At 42.3% G+C, this 25,897-nt stretch overlaps 1 protein-coding gene across 1 annotated transcript in view; it reads left to right on the forward strand.

Moving 5' to 3' along the window:
- CACNG1 (calcium voltage-gated channel auxiliary subunit gamma 1) overlaps window positions 1-25,897 on the forward strand; it is a 48,815-nt gene that overhangs the window by 10,283 nt on the left and 12,635 nt on the right. Inside the window, exon 2 of the mRNA XM_033962066.1 lies at window positions 18,550-18,624. Coding sequence (XP_033817957.1) covers window positions 18,550-18,624 — 75 coding nt within the window. The remainder of the gene's footprint in view (window positions 1-18,549; window positions 18,625-25,897) is intronic.

Here is a 25,897-nt window from a genome sequence, read left to right on the forward strand (position 1 = left end):
TTTATGGGCCAGCAATAGTTAAAATCTGCCAACTGGTTTTCTTTTCTTGGCACAGAAACTGAGAATGAAGGTAGCAGCTGCCTGCGTAAATGATTTAATTGGTGTCTGTGTGTATGAGGACTAAACATGCTCCCTGACTCGCACCGATAGAAGAATAATTTCCATGTGAGGGCCAATGTGATGTACCGTCACGGACCTTACCCTTAATGGATTTTTCCCACATTTCTCTCCAGAGAAAACCTAATTCAGATCACATAAGGTTCTTATTAGAAGTTTAATAATATATATAAACCAGCTTTCATTTTGAATTAAAAAAAAAAAAAACCAAAACACCACATCACCACAAGGTACACATTATGGAAATCAAAGAAACTACATTTTGCATTCATTTCTCCTTCTTACAGCTTCTCTCATGTTCTGATTTCTGCTGTGTTTTCTTGGCATTGTATCATTTAAAACAGGGATGCCCACATTTTTTGGGCATGCGAGCTACTTTTAAAATGACCAAGTCAAAATGATCTACCAACAATAAAATTTAAAAAAACACAAAGCACACTGTACGCAGAGAACATGTTAATTATCATTCCTATTCCGGGCTTTTTTCAAATAGGTCAAAGCAGATGACTTTATGCAATGTCACCTCAGTAACAACCATACAAAAATAGACAAATATCCCCCTCCCTTTTTACTAAACCACAATAGCAGTTTTTAGCGCAGGGAGCTGCGCTGAATGCCCAGCGCTGCTCTCACTCCCTGCACTAAAAACCGCTATTGCGGTTTAGTAAAAAGGGGCCATAGTGCAAAATATAGACAGCAGATATAAATTCAGGCACATTTTGATCACTAAAATGAAAATAAAATCATTTTTCCTACCATTGTTGTCTGGTGATTTCATGAGTCTCTGGTTGCACTTTCTTCTTCTGACTGTGCATCCAATCTTTCTTCCCTTCTTTCAGCTTTTATGCTTCCTCTCCTCCAGACTTCATTCCCTCTCCCAACTTTTTCTTCCTCTCTCCCTGCCCTTTCTTTCTCCCTGCCTCCCTTTCTTTTTTTCTCTCTTCATGCCCCCTTTCTTTTTTTCTGTTTCCCTTCTTTCCTTCTGTCTCCCTGCCTGCCCCCTTTCTTTCTTTCTCCCTGCCCTCCACCTCCACCACCACCAAGCCACTGCTACCACCATCGGGGAACAGGCCCCCAAACCACCGCCGCCATCGGGTAACAGGCCCCAAAGCTGCCGCCGCCTCAAGCTCTCCCTGCTTCCCTGCGTCAGGCCGACCAGCATTCCTCTCCCCGACGTCAATTCTGCCGTCGGAGAGGAAGTTCCGGCCCAGCCAGGCAGTGATTGGCTGACCTGAACTTCCTCTCCGACGGCAGAATTGACATCGGGGAGAGGAAGGCTGATCGGCCCGGTAGATCGCCAAGGCAAAGTGAGTCTATCACGGAGCCTGGAATGGGCTCCGCGATCGACTCACTTTGCCTTGGCAATCTACTGGTTGATCACGATCGACCTATTGGGCACCCCTGATTTAAAATATTGTGATCTAACCTGAGGTTGGAAAACCTCTGAAGGCAAAAGATCATAAAATTGATTCTTTCCCAGTGATATTTAAATAAATGCATTCCACATCAATATTTTAAAATAAAGGAATCCCCCATATTAATAATAAAAAAAGCCAGCGTTGTCCTAAGTTAACCGGGTAGCCACATAGGTAAAGGTGGACCACTATATGAAAGCACCGGGCTGTGAATGACTTAGGGGAATGCCAGTGCAGTTCAGCATTTAAAAAAGCAATGAATACCAGCTCCTTATTTTCTAGCACTTTCCGAAACTAGGAAAACAGGTGCCAATAGTAAATGTTGATAGATAGAGAGACCTGTATGGTCCACCCAGTCTGCCCATCAAGGCAGCCAGAGTTGAATCTGGCACTGTACACAGGTTTTACTTCTTCTTTTTTAAAAACTTTTTATTTATAACATTTTTCAATCAAGCATATATCTCTTGATACAGATCAAAATAATAAAGAAAAATCAAGCAATTATAGTAATACATAGAAATATTTAACTCCTATTTAGTCCACCATTAAGGAGATCAAGAAATTAAATTTCAGCTCTTTAGAAATAAACGTATATTAGAGTGATGGCATTAGATGACCCGTCCTATAGCCGGATGACAGGTCATATATCACTGGACTAAGATACCAACCCTTCTTTTGGTCCTATAAATTCTAAAAGCTGTTTAGTCTTGAAGAAAAGAAAATTGTTATTTTGATAGGAAACATAACATTTTGCAGGAAATTTAACAAGAAATGTAGCCCCAAGCCTCAGAGTCAAGAACTCTTTCCTTCGCCTTTGGGTTTTCTGAGCCAAATCTGGAAAAATTGTAACATTAGAGCCCAAAAACTTATCGTTAATCTGTTGAAAATACAAACGTAAGATATATTCCCTATCACTTTCCAAAGCTAGAGTTAACATAGTGGTTCTATCTGTTCCCACCTCAAGGGAACTTTCCAAAAGTAGAGATAAATTCATGTCTACGACGTTATCTATTGGTTTTTCTATAGGAGTAGATTCCCCTTGAGGTCTCATAATGTTCAATAATCGGCTCTAACAATTGGAGGTAAATTTTCCAATGGAATGGCAAGAACCTCACAGAAATATTTAACCATTTCCATTTGTACAGTTTTTATTTCTTTAAAATTTTCCTCTTGTTTCCACTTCTCCATGATTAAACACTGGTACACTTAATCTCTCTCTTTCCCCACCAATATTGGGGCAGAAACCATAGAAGTTTTCCCAGCCACCAGACCTACTTCCCATCTACTAGAGTTGCTGTCGAAGCATACTCCAGCCTTGATTCTGATCGGTTTTTGCCACTTAGGGCAGTGATTCCCAACCCTGTCCTGGAGGAACACCAGGCCAATCGGGTTTTCAGGCTAGCCCTAATGAATATGCATGAGAGAGATTTGCATATGATGGAAGTGATAGGCATGCAAATTTGCTTCATGCATATTCATTAGGGCTAGCCTGAAAACCCAATTGGCCTGGTGTTCCTCCAGGACAGGGTTGGGAACCACTGACTTAGGGGACCCAGGCCATAGAAGTCTGCCTGGTATCAGTCTTACTTACCAACCTATTAGAGAATGACACAGTAACAAAATTCATCACCATCCCCGTCCCCATGGATAACTATGGGAAACCATCTCCATGTCATTCTTTAAGGAGAGAGGGAAGAATCAGAGTATGAATGGGCCCAGCCACTGACCCTCAAGCCTTGCATTGAAGAATGCTGGTGTAGAAGGACTTTTTTAAAATCTTTATTAAGATTTCAAAGCTAACAAAAAGTGCAAAACAATATACTGTACATACATATATTAATAATCATAATAAGCACTTATAATCCATCAGTAACAATACAGAAAATTAATAAAAACCCTCCCATCCAACATTTTCAATCAGGGAATAAAATCAAAAGAGATATCTCCCCCCCTCCCCTGGATGTGTGTTAAAACAATGGAAAATAAAGATAAAAGACAACTATAACGAAGCCACAAAAGACGTCAATGGACCCCAAACTAATCTGAATACCTTATTATGTCCCAGCATGTCAGCGTTCATCTTCTCATACTTATAACATAAGCATAAATTTGCCCACCAAAAAGTAAAGCTAAGGCGATCCCAATTTTTCCAATTGCGAGTAACCATTTGCATGGCTACCCCGGTCATAATAAGGAAAAGCCAACATTTATATCGGTCCAATGGGGGTTTAAGATGCAATATCATCCCACATATGACTACATCATATGTCAATAGAATCGATGACTCCAGTATGGTATTAATCTGTCCCCATATTGACTTCCATAAGTTGAGTATCAATGGACAATAGAACAGCAGGTGATCCTGTGTCCCTATATCGAGATGACAGTGCCAGCATCTATTAGATTTTGCACTAACTAACTTTTGTAATCTAACAGGTTAGAAAGACTGAGGTTGAGATAGACACTAAAGAATGACACAAGATTCCATGCTACCAATCCAGGGCAAGCAGCGGCTTCCCCCATAACAGACTATGGACTTTTCCTCCAGGAAATTGTCCAAACTTTTCTTAAAACCAGCTTGAGAGAAGAACGTGGCCCTCTCCTATCAAGAGAGGAAAGGACAGGAGCTCTACAGTCCACTCCAGCATGTCAAGGGTTACAGTTCTACAACTCCATTTCACAAGGAACCCACATCGCGTGGATAATCACTCTGGTTCATCTCACCCTCCAAATACAGGCTTGAAGTGGTGGGAGGGTGTGGCGCAGTGGTTAGAGCAGGGGATCTCAAAGTCCCTCCTTGAGGGCCGCAATCCAGTTGGGTTTTCAGCATTTCCCCAATGAATATGCATGAGATCTATGTGCATGCACTGCTTTCAATGCAAATTCATCGGGGAAATCCTGAAAACCCGACTGGATTGCGGCCCTCGAGGAGGGACTTTGAGATCCCTGGGTTAGAGCTACAGCCTCAGCACCCTGAGGTTGTGGGTTCAAATCCCTCGCCGCTCCTTGTGACCATGGGCGAGTCACTTAATCCCCTCATTGCCCCAGGTACACTAGATAGAGTTTGAGCCCATCAGAACAGATAGGGAAATATGATAAAGTACCTGAATTCAAACCACTTAGGACAGGGGTGTCCAATGTCGGTCCTCGAGGGCCGCAATCCAGTTGGGTTTTCAGGATTTCCCCAATGAATATGCATGAGATCTATTTGCATGCACTGCTTTCATTGTATGCTAATAGATCTCATACATATTCATTGGGGAAATCCTGAAAACCCGACTGGATTGCGGCCCTCGAGGACCGACATTGGACACCCCTGACTTAGGATATAAGTGGTTTTCTCAAGTTTATTATTAAAAATTTGATGAAACGCTAATCAAAATTTCTAAGCGTTTACATTAAAGATTTTAAAATGGGTTCAGTTAAACTATTAATAACATAACTTTACTTACATGAAACAATAGTTCAGTGGGGAGAAATACAATTTGAAAGAACAATTAAGGACAATAACATAGGGAAAGGGAGAAATCAATTTTAGTATAGAAAATAAGCTTGGAAAGTCCCTTAGATCAATTAACAGTCGTATGCGTCTTTAAATAAGAAGCCTTTAAGGCCACCCTTGAATTTATCTAAATTCTGTTCGGACCTTAAATATAATGGTAACGAATTCCATATTGTTGGAGCAGTCGTTGCGAAAGAAGAAGCCCTACGGGTACTAATGATTTTTAGGGATGGGACATGAAGAAGATGCTGTGATGCAGATCTTAAGGTTCTCGGAGGATCATGTGGAATCAGGTATTTATGAATAAAAGCAGGTTCCTTGGTTTTCATTGTTTTGTAGATTAAAGCTATTTTGTAAGTGATACGGTGATGAATAATATGAATTATATGATAGAGACTTATAAGATCATGAGGGGCATAGAGAGAGTAGAGAGGGACAGATTCTTCAAACTTTAAAAAAATAAAAGAACAAGAGGGCATTCGGAAAAGTTGAAAGGGGACAGATTCAAAACGAATGCCAGGAAGTTCTTCTTTACCCAACGTGTGGTGGACACCTGAAATGCGCTTTCAGAGGATGTTATAGGGCAGAATACAGTACTGGGATTTAAGAGAGGATTGGACATTTTCCTGCTGGAAAAGGGAATAGAAGGGTATAAATAGAGGATTACTGCTCAGGTCCTGGACCTGTTGGGCCACCGCGTGAGTGGACTGCTGGGCAAGATGGACCTCAGGTCTGACCCAGCGGAGGCATTGCTTATGTTATGTTCTTATGTTAATTAAAAAACATAACATCAGACCTCAAATGGTCTTGGGCTTCCAGATTCCACAAATTAACCTGCATACACTATTTACAGCCTGATGTTTGATACCTCGGTGATACAGCCAAGCATTCAGTTGACAGGGAGACAGAACATTATCAATCCCACTTCAGATTTAAAAACCTCTAAAAAAAAAATTTATTCATTTTTAAACTCACAATAAGTGTAACATAAACTACATACATCTTATACTTTAACATCACTTAATATATCTTCAAATTCTAATTTGCGTCAATTATCTCCCCTCCCTTATACCCAACAATTACTCATAAGCGAAAGAAATCATAAAATATTCCCACCCTGGACGTGAAGGAAAACAAAATAATATTTATTCTATGCAGCAATTTCAATCTTTACAGTATCTTGTTAATGGCTCCCAAATATCCTGAAATTTCTTAAAATTTCCCTACTGCATGGCAATTATCCTTTCCATTTTAAATATGTGACACAAAGAGTTCCACCAAAAGCTATAATTCAGCCTATCCCAATTTTTCCAATTATTCGTAATCTGTTGTATGGTAACCCCTGTCATAATGAGTAGAAGCTAATTATTGTTAGCGGATATTTGGCTCTTAGCCCTCATTGACATGCCAAACATAGGATAATGTTTGGATTATCTAACAAACTATTTATTTGACCCCATATTGATTTCCAAAAGCAAGTTTCGATGGACAATAGAATAACAAATGATCTAATGTCCCAGCTTCAAGATGACAGTGCCAGCATCTATTAGACTTAGAGCTATCTAACTTCGGTAAACGAACCGGGGTCCAAATTGCTCTATGTAACAGAATAAACCAAGTTTGTCTCATAGATGCAGACACTGTACATCTCATCCTCCAAGCCCAAATTCGTGGCCATTGAGATGCAGTAATTTGATGCTTGATCTCAATGCTCCAAATGTTCCGAAGACAAGTCTTTGATTTTTTTATTCATAAATCCAGATATTAATTATCCCCCCCCCCCCCCCCCCGAGCGGCCTGATGTCCCAGGAAGTCCACCTGAAAGTACAAGAGCGGCAAACTAAGATTTAAAAACCTTAAAACAAAAGAGCAAGGCTTGCATTGGGGATGTGGATTACTTTACGGCAATGTGCTTATTTCTGGATGGCTGCTAAGTTGCTCCTCAATTTTCAGCAGGATTTCAAGGTCACAGTAGTTTCTTGTCTAGCTGTAGTTTATTGTCCGTGGTTTACAGCCCCGGGTTTGCCTCCTCATTTCTTCCACTGCCAGATTGAGACATTTGTCAGACAGAGAGACAGTAAATGGGATTTGCGATTCCTCCACCAATAAATAAAAGGCATTATTTTGGCACTGTATCAGAGCACTTTCAAAGAATCTGCCTTTCCAGGTTTCTGCGACCTCAGCTGGACCATTTCTCTAATCATTTTGTTTTATCTTAGCTCGGAGAGCTTTTTTCAGGCCCTAAGGTCTTAGTCTGTATTCTGTGTTGTTTTTCCTCTCTCTTAATTGGTGCTGGATGTTATATTACACATGATTGTAAGGGCTTACAACAGAAAAAAATGTTATTACCAGGGTACTTCCATGCTTTAAAATGTCCCTGCTCAAACAGAACAAAAAGACCGTTGGTTTGCCTATACGGTTTTCTCCCTAGCGCCTTTTAGCGCCCGGCTGTCATCTCAGCCGCAAATTCGCCTCAGCCTGACTTTATTTTTTTTTTTTTTAAGCGCCAGCAAGCGGGCTTTCAGCTTTATTTTTTTAAAAAATTTTCCTACTGCTGGTCGTTTTTTACGCTCACAGTTGGAGGCAGGGGCTGCGAAACAGGAAGAACCCCGATGTCGTGTCTGTTTTCATTCTGCCGCTGATCCCGCTAGGCTGGCCGACGCTTGCAGATCTGTTTCTGCAGGACATCGGTTTCGCGTTGTGCAGGAGAACCAATCAGAAAGAGGAGAGGCAGAAGCTAGCAGCTGCATGCGAGAAGGTGCCTAAGAGGAATAAAGCAGGTCCAAGAAATAGATTTGCAAATATCTAATTGTTCACTTCTAGAATTGGATACTTCTTTAAATTTAATAGAAATATTCTGGCACAACTGTCAAATCTTAAAAAAAGGAAGTCATATTGAGCATTGGAAAATAATGAATAATAATTAACTAATAAAAATAGTACACATTTAAGTTTCCTCAGCACCAAATTTCCCTGTCTCGTCCTACCCCACTCAGCTACTTTTTCATGCCACCCGGCTGGAAAACATTTCTGGGGAGAACACTGCTATATATATGTAATGATGTTTGGCATCTAATTTACTAGATTAAAATCCCTGTTCTGGAGATCAGTTACTGCAAAGAGAAAGTAGAGGATGAAGCACAGAATGTGTTCTTGCATGATCTCATTTAGGTGTCATTCTATGGTCTGATGCCATCAAGCAATTGCCTGGTTTTGGCTCAGAGTTTCACTGCCTATATGCAGTGGACAGACAGGCTAGGAGAATAATTTAAGAGCTGTTGAGGACAAAGTCCCTCCTTCAGATGATACAATGTTTCCCAGAATGCTGTCACAAACAGGGAGCAGGTTAGCAAATTCCTGAGAGGAACCACTTTTCCCCTTAACACATGGGCAGTAAAAAGCCTTTATGAATGAAGTGGGCTACCAGAGGGCTCTTTTGAACAAGGAGTGTTAATCCACATTCCTATTAAATGGGGATTATGATGGTATTGCATTTCATGTAACTAGGGAAAAACCAGGGGAAAGCAAAACCACAAACACAAATACAAAGAAGCAAAATGGAATTGTCCAGGTCAGAATGATGTGCACTAAAGAAGTGTCCTCCAACTCATCTGGTAATATGAAGATCTTTATTCCTCCAATGTCCCAATGGTAAATTCAATGCTCAATAACTCAATGACTCGACATGAATATGTTTCGGCCAACAGGCCTGCTTCAGGAGTCTTAAGTATCACGAACGATGATATTCAAAGAAAGCTGCCACTCACATAGATTTAACCAAAATTCAAAAAAGGAATGGGATATAAATCTCGTATATTGCAGCTGTCGCCAGTACCTGGCAAAAACCCAACATTCCATATAGAATCTCAAAGAATGGCAAGACTCCGGAATCCCAAAGAGTAGCAACATTCCACATAGAATATCTAAGAATTAATAGCAAGATTCCGGAATCCCAGAGAGTAGCAAGATTCTAGAATCCCAAAGAGTAGCAACATTCCACATAGAATATCTAAGAATAAATAGCAAGATTCCGGAATCCCAGAGAGTAACAAGATTCTAGAATCTCAAAGAGTAGCAACATTCCATACAGAATCTCAAAGAATAGCAAGATTCCGGAATCCCAGAGAGTAACAAGATTCTAGAATCCCAAAGAGTAGCAACATTCCACATAGAATATCTAAGAATAAATAGCAAGATTCCGGAATCCCAGGGAGTAACAAGATTCTAGGATCCCAAAGAGTAGCAACATTCCATACAGAATTTCAAAGAATAGCAAGATTCCGGACTCCCAGAGAGTAACAAGATTCTAGAATCCCAAAGAGTAGCAACATTCCACATAGAATATCTAAGAATAAATAGCAAGATTCCGGAATCCCAGAGATTAGCAAGATTCTAGAATCCCAAAGAGTAGCAACATTCCATGCTACCGATCCAGAGCAATCAGAGAGGCTTCCCCCATGTCTTTTTTGCTTTGACTTCAAGGTTTGATGCTTTCTGTCCCTCATGTACAGGGCATTACTCTCACATCTAATAGATTATCCGGCAGCAAGAGCCTCTGTCACTGTGTGCCATCAGCAGCCAAGTTATCACCTAAGTCACTGCTCTGTGCACTGAGATTCTCATTCTCTTTTTATACGTCAGTTGATGGGATTTATTTCAAAGAAAATAAGCCGGAAAATAAAGACCGTCGACAGAAGAGACACCAAACAAAACAGAAATCTTATTTTTCATTTGACCTCTGCGTGATAACTTGTGCTCAACCCGCACACAAAGCCCAGGGCTCTGCATGCCGCGCGTTTGACCTACTTCTGGGTCAAACCTCCATTTCTTTGCAAGCAAAGATCTTAACATATGAACCCATTATTCTGTGGGCAATTGTTCCTTTACATTCGATTTTATCACCCTTCTTTTTATAAGTAGTAAGAAACATAAATACTATTTGTGAACTTGTAAAATTATCAGGATTTCATCGTCAAAGCTTTGATTTTTCTCTAGATTAGCTGTTAAGCACATTACACTCATTAAATTACTGGTTTCCAAACTTTTGCTGCTCAAGAGACAAGTTACAAACCTTTGACAAGATCATAGAATAGTGTGACCATATGGCTCCAGAAAAAAGGGGACGGATTGAGACATCCGGGTTTTACTTCCATTGAAAGCAACCAAGATGACTCAATCTGTTTTCCTTACTTCCATTGCTTTCAATGGAAGTAAAACCCGGATGTCTCAATCCGTCCCCTTTTTTCTGGAGCCATATGGTCACACTATCATAGAACTAAGAAAGAAAGACCACATCACTTCTACATCAAAAGCCAAGATCAGTGGGACAGTCTCAGCTCCGTAGCTTCCTTTTGTTAATTTTCGATCCCACCTCCCCAAACAAGTTTTTTCAAACCCATACATAAAAGGTAGACTGCACCCCACCACCCCCGCACCCCTCCTCGCGCCAGAGTTGGATTTCCCTCTGACATCACTTCCTGGCCCAGTGACCCGGAAGTGATTCAAAGGGGAACCAGGTTGGTGGGAGCATCGGGCAGAAGTTGCTCACGCTGGCGAAGATAATACGGAGGTATGGGGGGGGAAAGATGGCACGAAGGTGGAGCGATGTGGCAGGGCAGGGCGAAAAAGTTCCAGCGCCACCAACAACTTGGCGCCCAGGGTGGTCTGCACCCCCTTTACTATGTCACTGGATATAAACAATGGAAGAAAAACAATGGAAGAAAAAAAAAAAAATTTTAATTGAATCAGGTTGGGCAGACTGGATGGACCATTCGGGTCTTTATCTGCCGTCATCTACTATGTTACTATGTTACTATGTAAACAGCCAGGAGAGGCTGTTGGCCATTTAAATTACTTGTCCGGGGCCAACTGGACAAATCCAGTTGCACATTACCAGATGGGGGCATCTGCCGCGTGTCAATCACCAAGATTTCGAAATAGTAGGGAAGTATTAATACGATTCAATAACTACCCCAATAATATTCTAACCACACTTTAGCAAAATGGGTAGCATTCAATTCTGTAATTCTTCAGCAGAGAACCTCTGCCCATTACAAATGTACCATCATCAAAAACGCCTGTTCAAACCCAATGTTCGTCACAGAGTCTCTTATGAAGCTTTTTCCTCTATTTTGTTAATCCTGCTTAAGAGCTTCTGTCGTGAATCAGCATAATACGCACAAAGAGAGGAGAAACATCAGAGCTATCATTGGGATGAAGGATCACAGGGCCTCTGAGAGCACACAGCTATTCCAATGCCCAAATGGTTATATGATCCAAGTCATAGAATCATTTGTTTCTACCCCCCTCCACCCCCACTCTCTCCCTTACCTACTTTTTATTCTTATAAAAGGATAGCCAAGCCTTAAATATTTCCAATTAAATATCACTCTAAATTCACATTTTCTTTCATCGTGTGAGGCGGTACTTAACCGTCCCTCGGAACTCCAGCGCTGCTGCAACTGTCGCGCCCGACTCAGAGGGTGCAGTGCGTAAAAGGCCCCTTCTAGCATTTCGCTCCCCAGACCTGCCTCAGGGAATGAATAACCACACACGCCTAAAACACAAACAGTATATGTATCACAGATACTGGGTGATACATATACTGTTTGTACTTAAATGGCTAAGTTTTATCCCGCTGCGTCTACCCAAATTTTTAATGCTAGTGTCCACACATGGCCCAGCATTGAATATCTGGCCAAAAAGCTGATGGCAATAAATTGTTTTTTTTTTAAGTATGCTGACCACTTTGATGGTCAAAACAGCAGGTGAGCCAAAATCAAGTTTAGAAAAAACCAAAATGGTGGTCAACACAGCAGATCAGCTGTTTTGACCACCATTTTGGACTTTACTTTGGCTGATCTGCTGTGTTGAGCACCATTTTGGATTTTGTGACCACCTGCTCTGCTGACCATTACTGGTCAAATCTACCCCAGTGTTTCTCGACATTACAAATGACTTGTTGACTCTTGTTTAGGAGATCCATCCATTGGCTAGTGATAAATAGCCCAAAGGCATTCAACTTTGTTTTAGACTAGTTCTCAAAATATTCTGTCAATTTCACCAATAATCACATTGCCTTAGTCAGTGAAGAGTAAAGAGGACGTTTTACTCACAGACAATATAGTGAACATCCTGTGCTTTATGGCTGAGACGTTCCCATCCTCTTTCACTTCATGGTTGAAACGTCAACTGTAAAACGAAATCCAAAACAATCGCTGAAATACAGAGAAACCACACAGTTCACAGTGTTGTGTTTGTGTATACAAATTTACACCGCCTTATGTTTTGGGTTATTTAAAGTTGATACTAAACATTCTGATAGCAAATTTAAATCATCTCGCATGAGGCAGCTCAATGGTTCAGTAGCAGGTCCCCAGCTCAGGACTTTTGATTGTCTGACCCATTTAGAGGCGGTATGCTGTAGAACAGGGGTGTCAAAGTCGCTCCTCAAGGGCTGCAATCCAGTCAGGTTTTCAGGATTTCCCCAATGGATATGCATGAGATCTATTAGCATACAATGAAAGCAGTGCATGCAAATAGGTCTCATGCATATTCATTGGGGAAATCCTGAAAACCCGACTGGATTGCGGCCCTCGAGGAGGCACTTTGACATCCCTGTACTAGGGTATATACCAGGGGTGGACAACTCCGGTCCTCGAGGGCCGCAATCCAGTCGGGTTTTCAGGATTGCCCCAATGAATGCGCATGAGATCTATTAGCATACAATGAAAGCAGTGCATGCAAATAGGTCTCATGCATATTCATTGGGGAAATCCTGAAAACCCGACTGGATTGCGGCCCTCCAGGAGGGACTTTGACATCCCTGTACTAGGGCAGTGGTTCCCAACCCTGTCCTGGAGGAACACCAGGCCAATTGGGTTTTCAGGCTAGCCTTAATGAATATGCATGAAGCAAATTTGCATGCCTATCACTTCCATCCTATGCAAATCTCTCTCATGCATATTCATTAGGGCTAGCCTGAAAACCCGATTGGCCTGGTATTCCTCCAGGACAGGGTTGGGAATCACTGTACTAGGGTATATACCAGGGGTGGACAACTCCGGTCCTCGAGGGCCGCAATCCAGTCGGGTTTTCAGGATTGCCCCAATGAATGCGCATGAGATCTATTAGCATACAATGAAAGCAGTGCATGCAAATAGATCTCATGCATTTTCATTGGGGAAATCCTGAAAACCCGACTGGATTGCGGCCCTCGAGGAGGCTCTTTGACACCCCTGCTGTAGAGAGAGCATTAGAGCCCCATGGAAAGTGGTATTCATCTGTTTGACACCGATCTGATCCCCGCAAAATATTTTCGCTATCTGGGAGTCTACTTTGATTCTGCACTTTGTTCTGATTCACTCGCTGCTAATAGACTTGTTCTCTCCTCTCCCAAATTGGCTCATTACGATTTTATCCTTGTGTTTGTCATATGCTCAAAAGTCACCGTGCCTTTAACGATCAACGCTAAACCAGTTTTAACGTGCATAGCATCAAAGTAGTTCAGCTATCGATGCCCAAAACGGCAAATCATAGCCTTTCTATGGTTTGTAGTAGCCTCCAATGATTGTATGTAAATAAATGACAATGAGCTCATCAATATTAAAATGAGCACCCCGATCGATGCCCAGATGATGCACAAAATGAAGTGCCAGTTTTTAACACTCTGAAATCTCTGACAGATCTGGAAGTGAGGTGCCGGTAGTGTTATAAAAAAGCGCCCTGAATAGCAGCTTTTTAAAATTTTATTTTTAACTAGTCTTATAGCCTGTTACATTAACAGCTGCTAGAATACATGTGGGTGTGTCTGTCTTTATTTCTTTCTCTCTCTCTCAGCCACTTTATGTATTTCTGTCTTTCTTTTTCCTTGGCTGTCCACCACCCCCACTTGCCTGCTCCCCCTGTCCATTTTCCCTTCCTTTTATCTCCCCTGTGTCCACCACCACCTCTTCACTGCTCCCCTTATTCAGAAGCAACCCTTTGTTTTACCTCCCCCCCCTGTCCAGCAGCACCTCTTTTCTGCTCCCCCTGTCCAGCAGTAGGCCTCCCTTCCTTTTTATTCCCCCCCTGTCCATCAGCACCTCTTCCCCTGTCCAGCAGCACCTATTTCCTGCTCCCCTGTCCAGCAGTAGGCTTCCCTTCCTTTTTCTTCCCCTCCATGTCCACTTTCCTGCTCCCCCTGTCCAGCAGTAGGCCTCCCTTCCTTTTTCTTCACCCCCCATGTCCATCAGCACCTCTTTCCTGCTCCCCCTGTCCAGCAGTAGGCCTCCCTCCCCATGTCCACTTTCCTGCTCCCCCTGTCCAGCAGTAGGCCTCCTTTCCTTTTTTTTCCCCCCATGTCCATCAGCACCTCTTCCCCTGTCCCAGCGGAGAACCTGAGCATCTGTCTAAGTATTCTCCAGAATTTGTTAGGTATTTGCACAGAGCCCAAGTCCGTTTGTATTAACATTCACAGAGCCATGTTTGTTTGTTTTTAATTCCCGAGCAATTTGTCATCTACATAAACTTCTGCCTAGATGAAAGAACAATCAATCATTGTGCCTGGGTATCAGTTTCTCTCACCCCCAGCAACCGTTAACTCCGTTCATCCGCCAATAGCCGCCTCAAGCCGCTGTGCCATGCAGGCACCGACAGCCTCCACGGCCTGCAGGCGCCAAGAGAGAGAGAAAATTTTTCGGCAGGTGTCAAAGCAGCCGGTGCAGGCGGAAGGATTCCCATCTGCTGGTGCCCGGCGCGGAGCGGCATGTGGGGCACGGAGGAGTTCGCCCAGCACTGGTGAGCGGAGTTTGCGGGCGAGGAGGCTCCAGTGATGCAGCTGCTCTCCATCCTGGGGTAGCGCATGCGCACTCTTGCCGCCACAGCCCGACAGATCAGGGATCAGGGAAGCACGCGGTAAGAGTGTGCATGCGCGCTTAGCATTTTATTATATAGATGGGCACAGAAGTTGTGTGTGTGTGTGTTACACACTCACAATAACTGTCCCCATTAAAATAATAATTAAATAAAAGTTGTGCCATGACCCCCCGCACACACGATGGCCTACACCCCCAAACTATAAAAATAAAATGGCAGGAAGGAAACCCACTCCCTTCTGCCTCGGCTACCTGGACCCCCCACACCCCTGAAATTGAAGATTGGCAGGCGGGATACCCACTTCCTCCTGCCTCTGGGGCCCCACCACAAACAGCTGAACCCCCAGTACCTCTAAATTGAAGATCGGCAGGAGGGATGCCCACTTCCTCCTGCCGGCAGACCTGCCTACCACTACTATAGTCTAGTCTAGTCTAGTCTAGTCTTCAGTTTATATACAGGGTCATCTCCTAACAGAGCTCGACTCAGTTCACAGATAATTAAAGACCAGAATGCATAACAAGAGAATGTTAAAGTGCTATCAATTTGTCAGTTCAGTAGTTACGCCGTTAAGATATTGTGTAAACAGAAGAGCTTTTAGGACAGGGGTGTCCAATGTCGGTCCTCGAGGGCCGCAATCCAGTCGGGTTTTCAGGATTTCCCCAATGAATATGCATGAGATCTAGTAGCATACAATGAAAGCAGTGCATGCAAATAGACCTCATGTATATTCATTGGGGAAATCCTGAAAATCTGACTGGACTGCGGCCCTCGAGGACCGACATTGGACACCCCTGTTTTAGGACTTTACGAAAATGTTATAGCTGACCTATCAATCTGACAGAGTCAGGGAGTCTGTACGCAAAAGATTGGCTAAGCTTCCCGACAGATTTGATTCCCCTAAAAGAGAGGAACAATAGTTTATATTTCTGTGTAGTCCTCGAGTGGCAAAATCTAGAAGTATTCCAATATAAGGGGACTAAAGGGTCAAATATTCCATAGAGAAACTTAGGATCCTAAAACGAACTGGGAGCCAGTGAAGCTTTCTCAACAAAGGAAAGACATGGTCGTACTTTCTTTCCCCGAAAATGAATTTAGCTGCCATGTTTTGTATTAACTGTAGTCGTTTTAGACTACCCTGCTTGATGCCAATTTAAACAGAATTACAATAATCCAGCTGGGCAAGCACAATGAACATTTATAGACAGTCCCTGTTCGGAAGAGCTTACAATCTAACTTAGACAGACATGACATATAGGGTCGTCTACTACTACTACTATTAATCATTTCTATAGCGCTACCAGACGCACACAGCGCTGTACAGAGTCACAAAGAATAAGAAAACAGTCCCTGCTCAAAAGAGCTTACAATCTAAACAGGCAAGACAGACAAACAAGATGTCATGGATACAGTTAAAGGGAATGGTTAATCTGCTGGCTGGGTTAGAGGGCAGAGGGGAGTACAGGACAATCAAGCCATTGTGACATCACAGATGAGGTTGGCTCTTATTGGTGGAATGAGGCATTATGACATCACAAGCTCAGCTCTGCTTCCCAAAGACTAAAACTCTTCACACTACTACTACTACTACGAATTATTTCTATAGCGTTACGAGATGCACATAGCGCTGTACAGAGTCACAAAGAAGACAGTCCCTGCTCAAAAGAGCTTACAATCTAAACAGGCAAGACAGACAAACAGGATGTCACGGATACAGTTAAAGGGAAGGGTTAATCAGCTGGCTGGGTTAGAGGGCAGAGGGGAGTACAGGACAATCAAGCCATTGTGACATCACTGAGGAGGTTGGCTCTTATTGGTGGAATGAGGCATTATGACATCACAAGCTCAGCTCTGCTTCCCAAAGACTGAAACTCTTCATACTACTACTACTATGAATTATTTCTATAGCGTTACCAGATGCACATAGCGCTGTACAGATTCACAAAGAAAACAGTCCCTGCTCAAAAGAGCTTACAATCTAAACAGGCAAGACAGACAAACAGGATGTCACAGATACAGTTAAGGGGAATGGTTAATCAGCTGGCTGGGTTGGAGGGCAGAGGAGTAGGGTTAAGGATTGAAAGCTATATCAAAAAGGTGGGTTTTCAGTCTGCTTTTAAACAAGGGAAGGGGCTTGACGGACAAACTCAGGCAATTTATTCTAGGCTTAAGGGGCAGCTAGATGAAAGGAACAAAGTCTGGAATTGGCAGTGGAGGAGAAGGGTAACGCTAAGAGCAGCTTATCTGAGGTACAGAGTTCTCTGGGAGGTGTATAAGGAGAGAGAAGAGAGGAGAGATATTGAGGGGCAGCAGAATGAACCCACTTGTAGGTCAGCAATAGGAGCTTGAATTGTCTGCGATTTAAGGAGAGGGGTGACATGAGCTTAGCGAGGTTGGTAGAAGATGAGTCGCGCAGCGGAGTTTTGCACAGATTGCAAGGGGGAGAGATAACACTGAAGGATAACCAATAAGGAGTATATTACAGTAATCTAAGTGTGAGGTTACGAAAGTGTGGACAAGGGTCCGGGTATGGTGATCAGAGAGGAAGGGGCAAATTTTGATGATATTGAAGACATAGAAGCGACAGGTCTTAGCAGTTTGTTGGATATATGTAGAAAATGAGAGGTCACCTCAGCTGTCAATAAATGAAGATTTTTAAGGACATGTGTTTGAGATCTGCGAGGTCTGTGAGGTCCGCATTTTACCCCTTCCCCCTAGAGAATGACACAAAGGGAGAAAATGTTTCCTGTCCTGTCCCTGCTCCATTCCTGCAAACTTCATCCTCATCTGCACAATCTCAAACACTTTAAAATCCTAAGTAGCAACATTCTAGAGCTCATATTGTGATGTCATAATGCCTCATTCCACCAATGCCTAAGCTCCGTCCTCATCTGCACAAGCCTCAAACACTTTAAAATCATAAGTAGCAAGATTCTAAAGCTCATATTGTGATGTCATAATGCCTCATTCCACCAGTGCCTAAGCTCCGTCCTCATCTGCACAAGCCTCAAACACTTTAAAATCCTAAATAGCAACATTCTAGAGCTCAGATTGTGATGTCATAATGCCTCATTCCACCAATGCCTAAGCTCCGTCCTCATCTGCACAAGCCTCAAACACTTTAAAATCATAAGTGTTTAAAGGCGCTTACAAGAATGGGACAGGGACAAAACTCACAGGGGCAAATTTGTCCCCGTGTCATTCTCTAATGAAACTCAGATTTTGATCTGGTCTCATTATTATATATGCTTTCAGACATTTTGACAGCTTCGTCCCATCATTCACTGACAGAACTGTATTTAAGGGTGCATTTCCTATTGCCTATTCCTACCTAGCTGTGACAGTCAAAGAGATAGAACCGTTTGATTGACTGTCTCTTTTGGTGGTGTTTTTGTTCATGCTCTTTGAGTGTGGTGTAAATAAAGAAACCTTGTCGTTCGCTTCTGGATCCTGCTGATGTAAAATCATTTCTCTCGCCAGCTGTCCAATACTTCCTTCCATTAAGATTCTCAAAGCCTCATCCAATAAAAGAGAGCTCTAATCGTGGCATGCTTCCACCTGTTCCAAATACACCCTTCGTGTTCCTGGCTCGTCTTTCTATCTAGTAACTTATTGTACTGTAATCTGAAGCCTAAACTGTCCAAATTCTTTTTTTCCCCCCAGATCATAACTGCTCATACTTCAAACATTTCACCTCAGGGGAGAATGAAGAGATATTTGAGGTGACTACACAAAAGGGTAAGAATTTGCAGAAAAAAAGTTTACTTGTATTTAAGTTATATTTCCTGAATATGTGGCTTTGAATTGATGGGGAGATTGGACTCCCCAAGAGTTTTTCTCCCCTCTGATTCATAATGCGTTTTCTTCCTATACACAGGCTGTGCTGTCAATCACAGCTAACAGAAAAAAAAACCTAATCTATGGGATTTATATACTTGTCACTCTGGTGAATAAATTGGGAGGAGAACTGATTATTTTTTTATTTTAGCTCTTTAAATCTCATAGATTCATCCAAGGTAAGTATTAACTCCCGGTCCTTGAGGGCTGTCAACAGGTTACGTCTTCAGGATATCCCTTATGAATATGCAAAACAAATTTGCATACCTAAATATATCTCATGCATATTAATTAAGGATAGCCTGAAAAATTGACCTACTGGTGGCCCTCACAGACTGGGAGTGAAGACCAAGGGACAGGATGATTCAACATATGATAAATGAGCCGTCAAGTGTGTATAATGAACGAACCTCTGCTCACATAAGGGCTAATTGTCAGTGTAATAGTAGTATCTTCTGAATCTTAGCCAATGGCTATTTTAAGGTCGTTCATTCAGTGAGTAGCAAAAAAATGCAGCAGGGATCTCTGCTGGTAACATGTGGAACAACACAAATGCGAGCCTGTCGGTACATTACATCCTTCATCAGTTATTTTCATTTTCTACTTCTTCGGTGGTTGCCTTTGCCAGACACTGGTCCCAAAGATGTTTTACACATTCTAAGACAGGAGTTCTCAACCCAGCCTTGCTAGGGACAGATTCTTCAGACTGTGAGGAACCACAAGTACTAGGGGTCACTCGGAGAAATTGAAAGGGGACAGGTTTAGAACAAAGGCTAGGAAGTTCTTTTTTACCCAGAGGGTGGTGGACACATGGAACGCGCTTCCAGAGGTTGTGATAGGCCAGAGCACAGTACAGGGGTTCAAGGAAGGTTTAGATAGGTTCCTAAAGGATAAGGGGATTGAGGGTACAGATAGAAGCAGAGGTAGGTTATAGAAATGGTCAGGAACCACTTCACAGGTCATAGACCTGATGGGCTGCCGCTGGAGCGGACCGCTGGACGCGATGGACCTCTGGTCTGACCCAGTGGAGGCAACTTCTTATGATCTTATGTTCTTATGCATGAACATATTGGCGTACGAGGGAGACAGTGCATGCACATTTATCTCAAGCTCAGACCCCATTTACCTACCCCCCCCCCACTCAAAGGCACTCAGCGCAACTTACTAGCAACGCAAGCAGCGAAACTTGACCATACCATCTCCAACTTGCTGATAACAACGAGCGACTTCAAATCTTTTAGAAAAGAAATCAAAACCCTGCTATTCAAAAAATTTATCCAGGCGCCTTAACTCCAACCCTGGTGTAATTCCCTCCCCAAACCTCGTCTCATCTCCAATTACTCTTTCTCTTCAAAGCCTCAAGCATGTCAACTGCTTCCCAAATGTATATTTACTGGAATAGCCCAGTCATCTTCTCTGCATCCTAAACCCTAAATTGTAATTCTCCAATCTTCTTGTAATTCTCCTGGAAATGTCCAGCTGTTTCTTTTGTAATCCGCCCACAACTGCAAGGTACGGGCGGAATAGAAGTCATTTATGTAATGTAATGTAATATTGTGGAGATCTTGAAAACCAGACTGGCTTTGTGTGTCCTGAAGACTGGGCTGAGAACCCCTGCTGTAGTGGACATGGTGCAACAGTAATTTGGGTGACGCCTTCAGTTGTCTAACACTGGATATGTTGCTATGCTAAAGCTGCTTTTTAAAAAAAAAAAAAAAAAGCACACGAATTCTGGGACTTGCTGAGCCATATGGCAATCCTTGCACCCTACGTTTGTTCTACAAGGCTTCTCAGCTCTGTTGAAGCCTTCAGTGTTCATTCATCAGGATTTCTTTTAAATATAAGACTGGCAGCTTCATAAATGTCCATGGCAAGACCATCTGCAACCCCCCCCCCCACACACACACACACACACACACACACACAACACAATAGCATCCATCTTGTACAATTCAGAGCCGCCAAAGGTAAGCTCTGAGTAAATGAAAACTGCAGTCTCCACAGATTCACCCATCTGATCAATAAGCAACAAACAAGTTGGCTTTCATTAGTGGATGAAAATCAGATTTGTGAAGTTGGGAGCAGGAGGAGAGGAGATGCTTTGCCTGCCACTTTCTTTCTTTTGCTGTTGGAATCAGCCTCTTGGTTTGCTTTCATAACTATCCAGGAATTTCCAGCCTTATCCCTCTCTCCCTTTTAATATCCACCTCTCAGCAAAGCCATCCTTGGCCACATCTGCATCATGACTTTCTCCCAAACCTGGCTAATATAGATCCTGAGTCCGGGCTTTAAACCTTCTCACCTACAGAACAAAACCTGCCCTGAAAATCAAATCCAGATCTTTCTTATATCACTGCACTCATGTATATTTTTGTAAGGACAAAAAACTGCACCCTCCAAACAATACAGGACAAGAAAATCACCTTTCTTTGCAAAAAGGGAGAAAAGACCTCAGTATCTAATAGGGGCTCTTTAGGCTTCCCATATAGACAGGCTAGTTTTAAACAGAGTTTAATCCTAGCAGACACATCCTTGGTCAAAAAAAACTCCCAGTTAATGTGTGAACTTCTATTCTTAATTTTCTTATAGTTTTATATATTTTTCTATACTTTTCTTATATTTTTCAAATTTTCTTCAAACAGTAATTTTCAAAAATAGAAGTCACTTATCTGAGTATTTGGTATTCAGGTGTAGTCCTGGAGTAAAGAAAGCAGGAAAAACTGCTCCATGGAAAAAAGCTACCAATCAAACATTCTTTCAAAATATCCAACAGGGGCCCCTGTTTCGCAAAAAATGCTTCGTCAGGGATTTGAGCGATCATACACCCGCTTCCACTCTTTTGTGATTTATTTTGGGCATCCTTTTCTTGAATTTTTTTTTATATTTTTGTAAGGAACCATGTGAAGACTTGAGCACCTCTTTCTCATCAGGTGTGTAGGTCTGTAGCACATGGAAATGATGCCCAAGGAGGAAGGGTGATGGTTGTATTGTACAGGTCTATCCAATAAGCCATAAGGCTGAAAGCCAAGCAAAGCAGTAGTATCTGATTCTGTTCCTGAGCCCTCAATGATGGCACATGAGAGAAAGTTCATGAAAACAGCTAATCTATTCATTTTTATAGTTAGAAAAGTGGATCGTGAAAGATCAAAGAGAGAGAGCTCGGATTGGGAAGCTTTAAGAAGCTTAAGTACCCCCTATCTGTCGTGGGGAGTCCACAGCCAGTCAGCTTTTCAGGATATCCTCAGTAAATATGATTACCCGGCATTGCCTGGGTGTTTATCCCAAAATGTCCCCCCCCCCCCCACATGTCCCACAGGAATGTCCCTCTCTATGAGGCTGAACTTGATCTTAAACAGCATCAGGAGTGTCAGTATTCATCTAAGTAAACCCGAAAACTATAGGTTAGACACAAATATATGTTTGGTTTTGATAATTTTTAAATGTCACCCCCTTCCCACCCCCACAGTATTTTCCCCAAATAGTAAGTGATATGTATACCAAGTTTGGTTGAAATCTCTCTATGCGTTTTGGAGTTATGCTGGTACATACACACAATATAAATCAACTCAGAGGGTAGACCAAAACTCAGTCACCCCTTTCATGCCCTGGAGCACTTATGGTCTTTATCCCGATCCTCAGCGACACCACTTGGAGCTCAAAACACTCTCATTGCTCCAAGCTTTATGTGTCAACTCGTCACTGGATCGATCTTTTATATTATATTATTTATGTTTTTCAACTTTTGTCTATACTATATATTCAAACTTCAATATTCACATTTTAGAATGATTTTTAAGCATATCACTTAGCTTAATCATGTGGTCTCTGGCAGGGGATTAACACCGACATGTTTCGCTATACAAGCTTTATCAAGGATATCCCCTGTTAAAAACAAAAGTTAAAATTAATAATGTTCTAACGGATAGTTGTCGAGGTCACCAATCTTTATGGAACCAGAACAACTAAAAATTCCTTACCTAAACATGAATAACCGCCAACCTCTGACCACTTATATCAAGAGAGATGGCGGCGGCGTCTTTAACAGAAATTAAATAGAGCAGAACCCGGGACAACTGTACCCACGTGATTACGTGGCCAACAGCGTCACGGGACTACTTGCCGGATTTAAAGGTACAGGCTCGAATTATTGTAGAAGAGACTGAACAACCACCCAGAACCCAGACTAGATTAACGTACCCCACTCTAATTCACCATTCAAGCCTTTTGGTGTGACAGTATCTAAAACATATATCCACCTCTGCTCCTTGTAATTCAGCCGCTCTTCACAGTTTCCCCCTTCCTACCCCGCAGCAAGGCTCTCTATTACCCGCCATTGTATCTGTTCCATGGTATGTTGCATAGCCAAAAAATGTTCCACCAGAGGAGCTTGAGTATTCCTAGTTTTAACTCGTTACTTGTGCTCGTTCAACCTTATGTGTATGGGCCTTGACGTATGGCCCACGTACACAAGCCTGCACGGGCACACAATCACATAAACTACATTAATCGATTGACAGTTTGTATTACTAGTAGAATTTATTATTGTACCCGTATGGGGGTCCTTCCATGAGGAACCCTGAATCGTAGTGGCACACCATTGACAGCGTCCACACTCCATATGAGTACCCTGTATTTGCTCCCTGTAATTACCCAATTTCTGTTGGATTAATATCTGTCCTATGGTCTTTCCTTTCCTAAATGAAAACATGGGAATTTCATTAAATATGGAGTGAACCTGCAAGATATGCCAATATTTTTTCATGAGGAATATCAGTTCTTTAGCCGCTATCGAGTAAGGGAGAACACAAATCAATCTGTCTATACAATCTTCATGCTCCCTCTCGGCTAGCAACAGGTCACGATTCGCGTATTTTGCTCTTAAAAATGCCTGTTTTATTGATTTTGAAGGATAACCCCTGACCTTAAACCGGTTACTTAACTCTTTAGCCGCTATTTTAAAATCACTGTCCTCAGAAGATATTCTACGGGCCCTCAGAAATTGGCTAACCGGGAGATTAAATTTTAGATGGTAGGGGTGATGGCTGGAAAAGTGCAGCAGAGTATTACGGGCCACTGCTTTACGGAAGAGTTGGGTAATCAACCGTTCTTCTTCCTTGATAATGCGAATGTCTAGAAATTCAATTTGAAACATACTCAAAGAGGGGGTAAAGTGGAGGTTAGGATTTCTGGTGTTAATCCACTGGAGAAATTCTAAAAGCTCCGCTTCAGGTCCTTCCCACAGAAAGAAAATATCGTCCAAAAACCTCTTCCACAATGTAATATGGCGAAAATATTCTGAAGGATAGATTTCTTGGTCCTCAAACTGTCCCATGTATAATGTTGCAACTGAAGGGGCTAACGTGGCCCCCATGGCGACACCTTGAATTTGCTGATAATAAACTCCTTCAAAAAAGAAATAATTGCTCCCTATTACCCATTGGGCCAGTTGACATAAAAAATCACTACTAATACGAGGAGTTGGTCTCTCGTCCAGGGTATCCTTTATAATAGTCAAAGCTTCACCCTGGGGGATCTTCGTATACAGGGATACCACATCAAGCGTCACCAATATCGTTTGAGGACTCATATGCACTTCCTGTGACAAAATTCTCAAGAGGTGGGACGAATCTTTCAAATAGGAAGAGACCTCCGAAGCTTTTTTTGAAAGGAAGACATCAATAAACTTAGACAAGGGCTCTAGTAAAGACCCCCTAGTGTTAACAATAGGTCTGCCCGGCGGGGCTTCTACACTCTTATGGATCTTTGGTACGAAGTAAATATTAGGGGTACAGGGGTATTTTTCTAATAAGAATTGATATTCTTTCTTTGTGAGCATTTTCTTTTCATAGTGTAGCGTGACCCAATCAAAAATATCTTTCATTAGTTTGTTTTCAGGATTTTCTTGCATGGGTCTATATGATGTAATGTCAGAAAGCTGCCGTTTTGCTTAACAGTCGCTCCTCCCTTATCCGCCTTTAAAATCCCCTTGCTGCGGGGTGGGAAGGGGGAAACTGTGAAGAGCGGCTGAATTACAAGGAGCAGAGGTGGATATATGTTTTAGATACTGTCACACCAAAAGGCTTGAATGGTGAATTAGAGTGGGGTACGTTAATCTAGTCTGGGTTCTGGGTGGTTGTTCAGTCTCTTCTACAATAATTCGAGCCTGTACCTTTAAATCCGGCAAGTAGTCCCGTGACGCTGTTGGCCACGTAATCACGTGGGTACAGTTGTCCCGGGTTCTGCTCTATTTAATTTCTGTTAAAGACGCCGCCGCCATCTCTCTTGATATAAGTGGTCAGAGGTTGGCGGTTATTCATGTTTAGGTAAGGAATTTTTAGTTGTTCTGGTTCCATAAAGATTGGTGACCTCGACAACTATCCGTTAGAACATTATTAATTTTAACTTTTGTTTTTAACAGGGGATATCCTTGATAAAGCTTGTATAGCGAAACATGTCGGTGTTAATCCCCTGCCAGAGACCACATGATTAAGCTAAGTGATATGCTTAAAAATCATTCTAAAATGTGAATATTGAAGTTTGAATATATAGTATAGACAAAAGTTGAAAAACATAAATAATATAATATAAAAGATCGATCCAGTGACGAGTTGACACATAAAGCTTGGAGCAATGAGAGTGTTTTGAGCTCCAAGTGGTGTCGCTGAGGATCGGGATAAAGACCATAAGTGCTCCAGGGCATGAAAGGGGTGACTGAGTTTTGGTCTACCCTCTGAGTTGATTTATATTGATTGTATACCCTGGGTGAAAAATAACTAGTGCTATTGTTGAGGTACATACACACATACATCCAATTTTATATATATATAGATGTATCTCGTATACGTATTCCTCATGCATTTTTATTGTGGATAATCTGAAAATCTGCTTGGTTGTCGATTCCTCATGAGAAATTTTGGGAAGCTCTACTGAACTGTCTAGCCCAGTGGTCTTCAACTGCAGGTCCTCAGAAATTTTCTGCCGGTCCATAGAGCTGGCACATCCATCAGACCCAAGACAGCATTCTTCAGCCGCCAGTCCACGGTGTGATCAATGTGGTGTCTTCGGGCCAGCTCCCTAAGTGCTGCAGTGCACAAAGCCGTGGGAAACGGCTCCTATGCGCGGCCTGCGTCTGAACCAGAAGCCTTCTCTCTGACTTCGCAACATCAGAGGGAAG

This window comes from Geotrypetes seraphini, chromosome 10, assembly GCF_902459505.1.
Source record: "Geotrypetes seraphini chromosome 10, aGeoSer1.1, whole genome shotgun sequence".
Classification (NCBI taxonomy): Eukaryota; Metazoa; Chordata; class Amphibia; order Gymnophiona; family Dermophiidae; genus Geotrypetes; species Geotrypetes seraphini.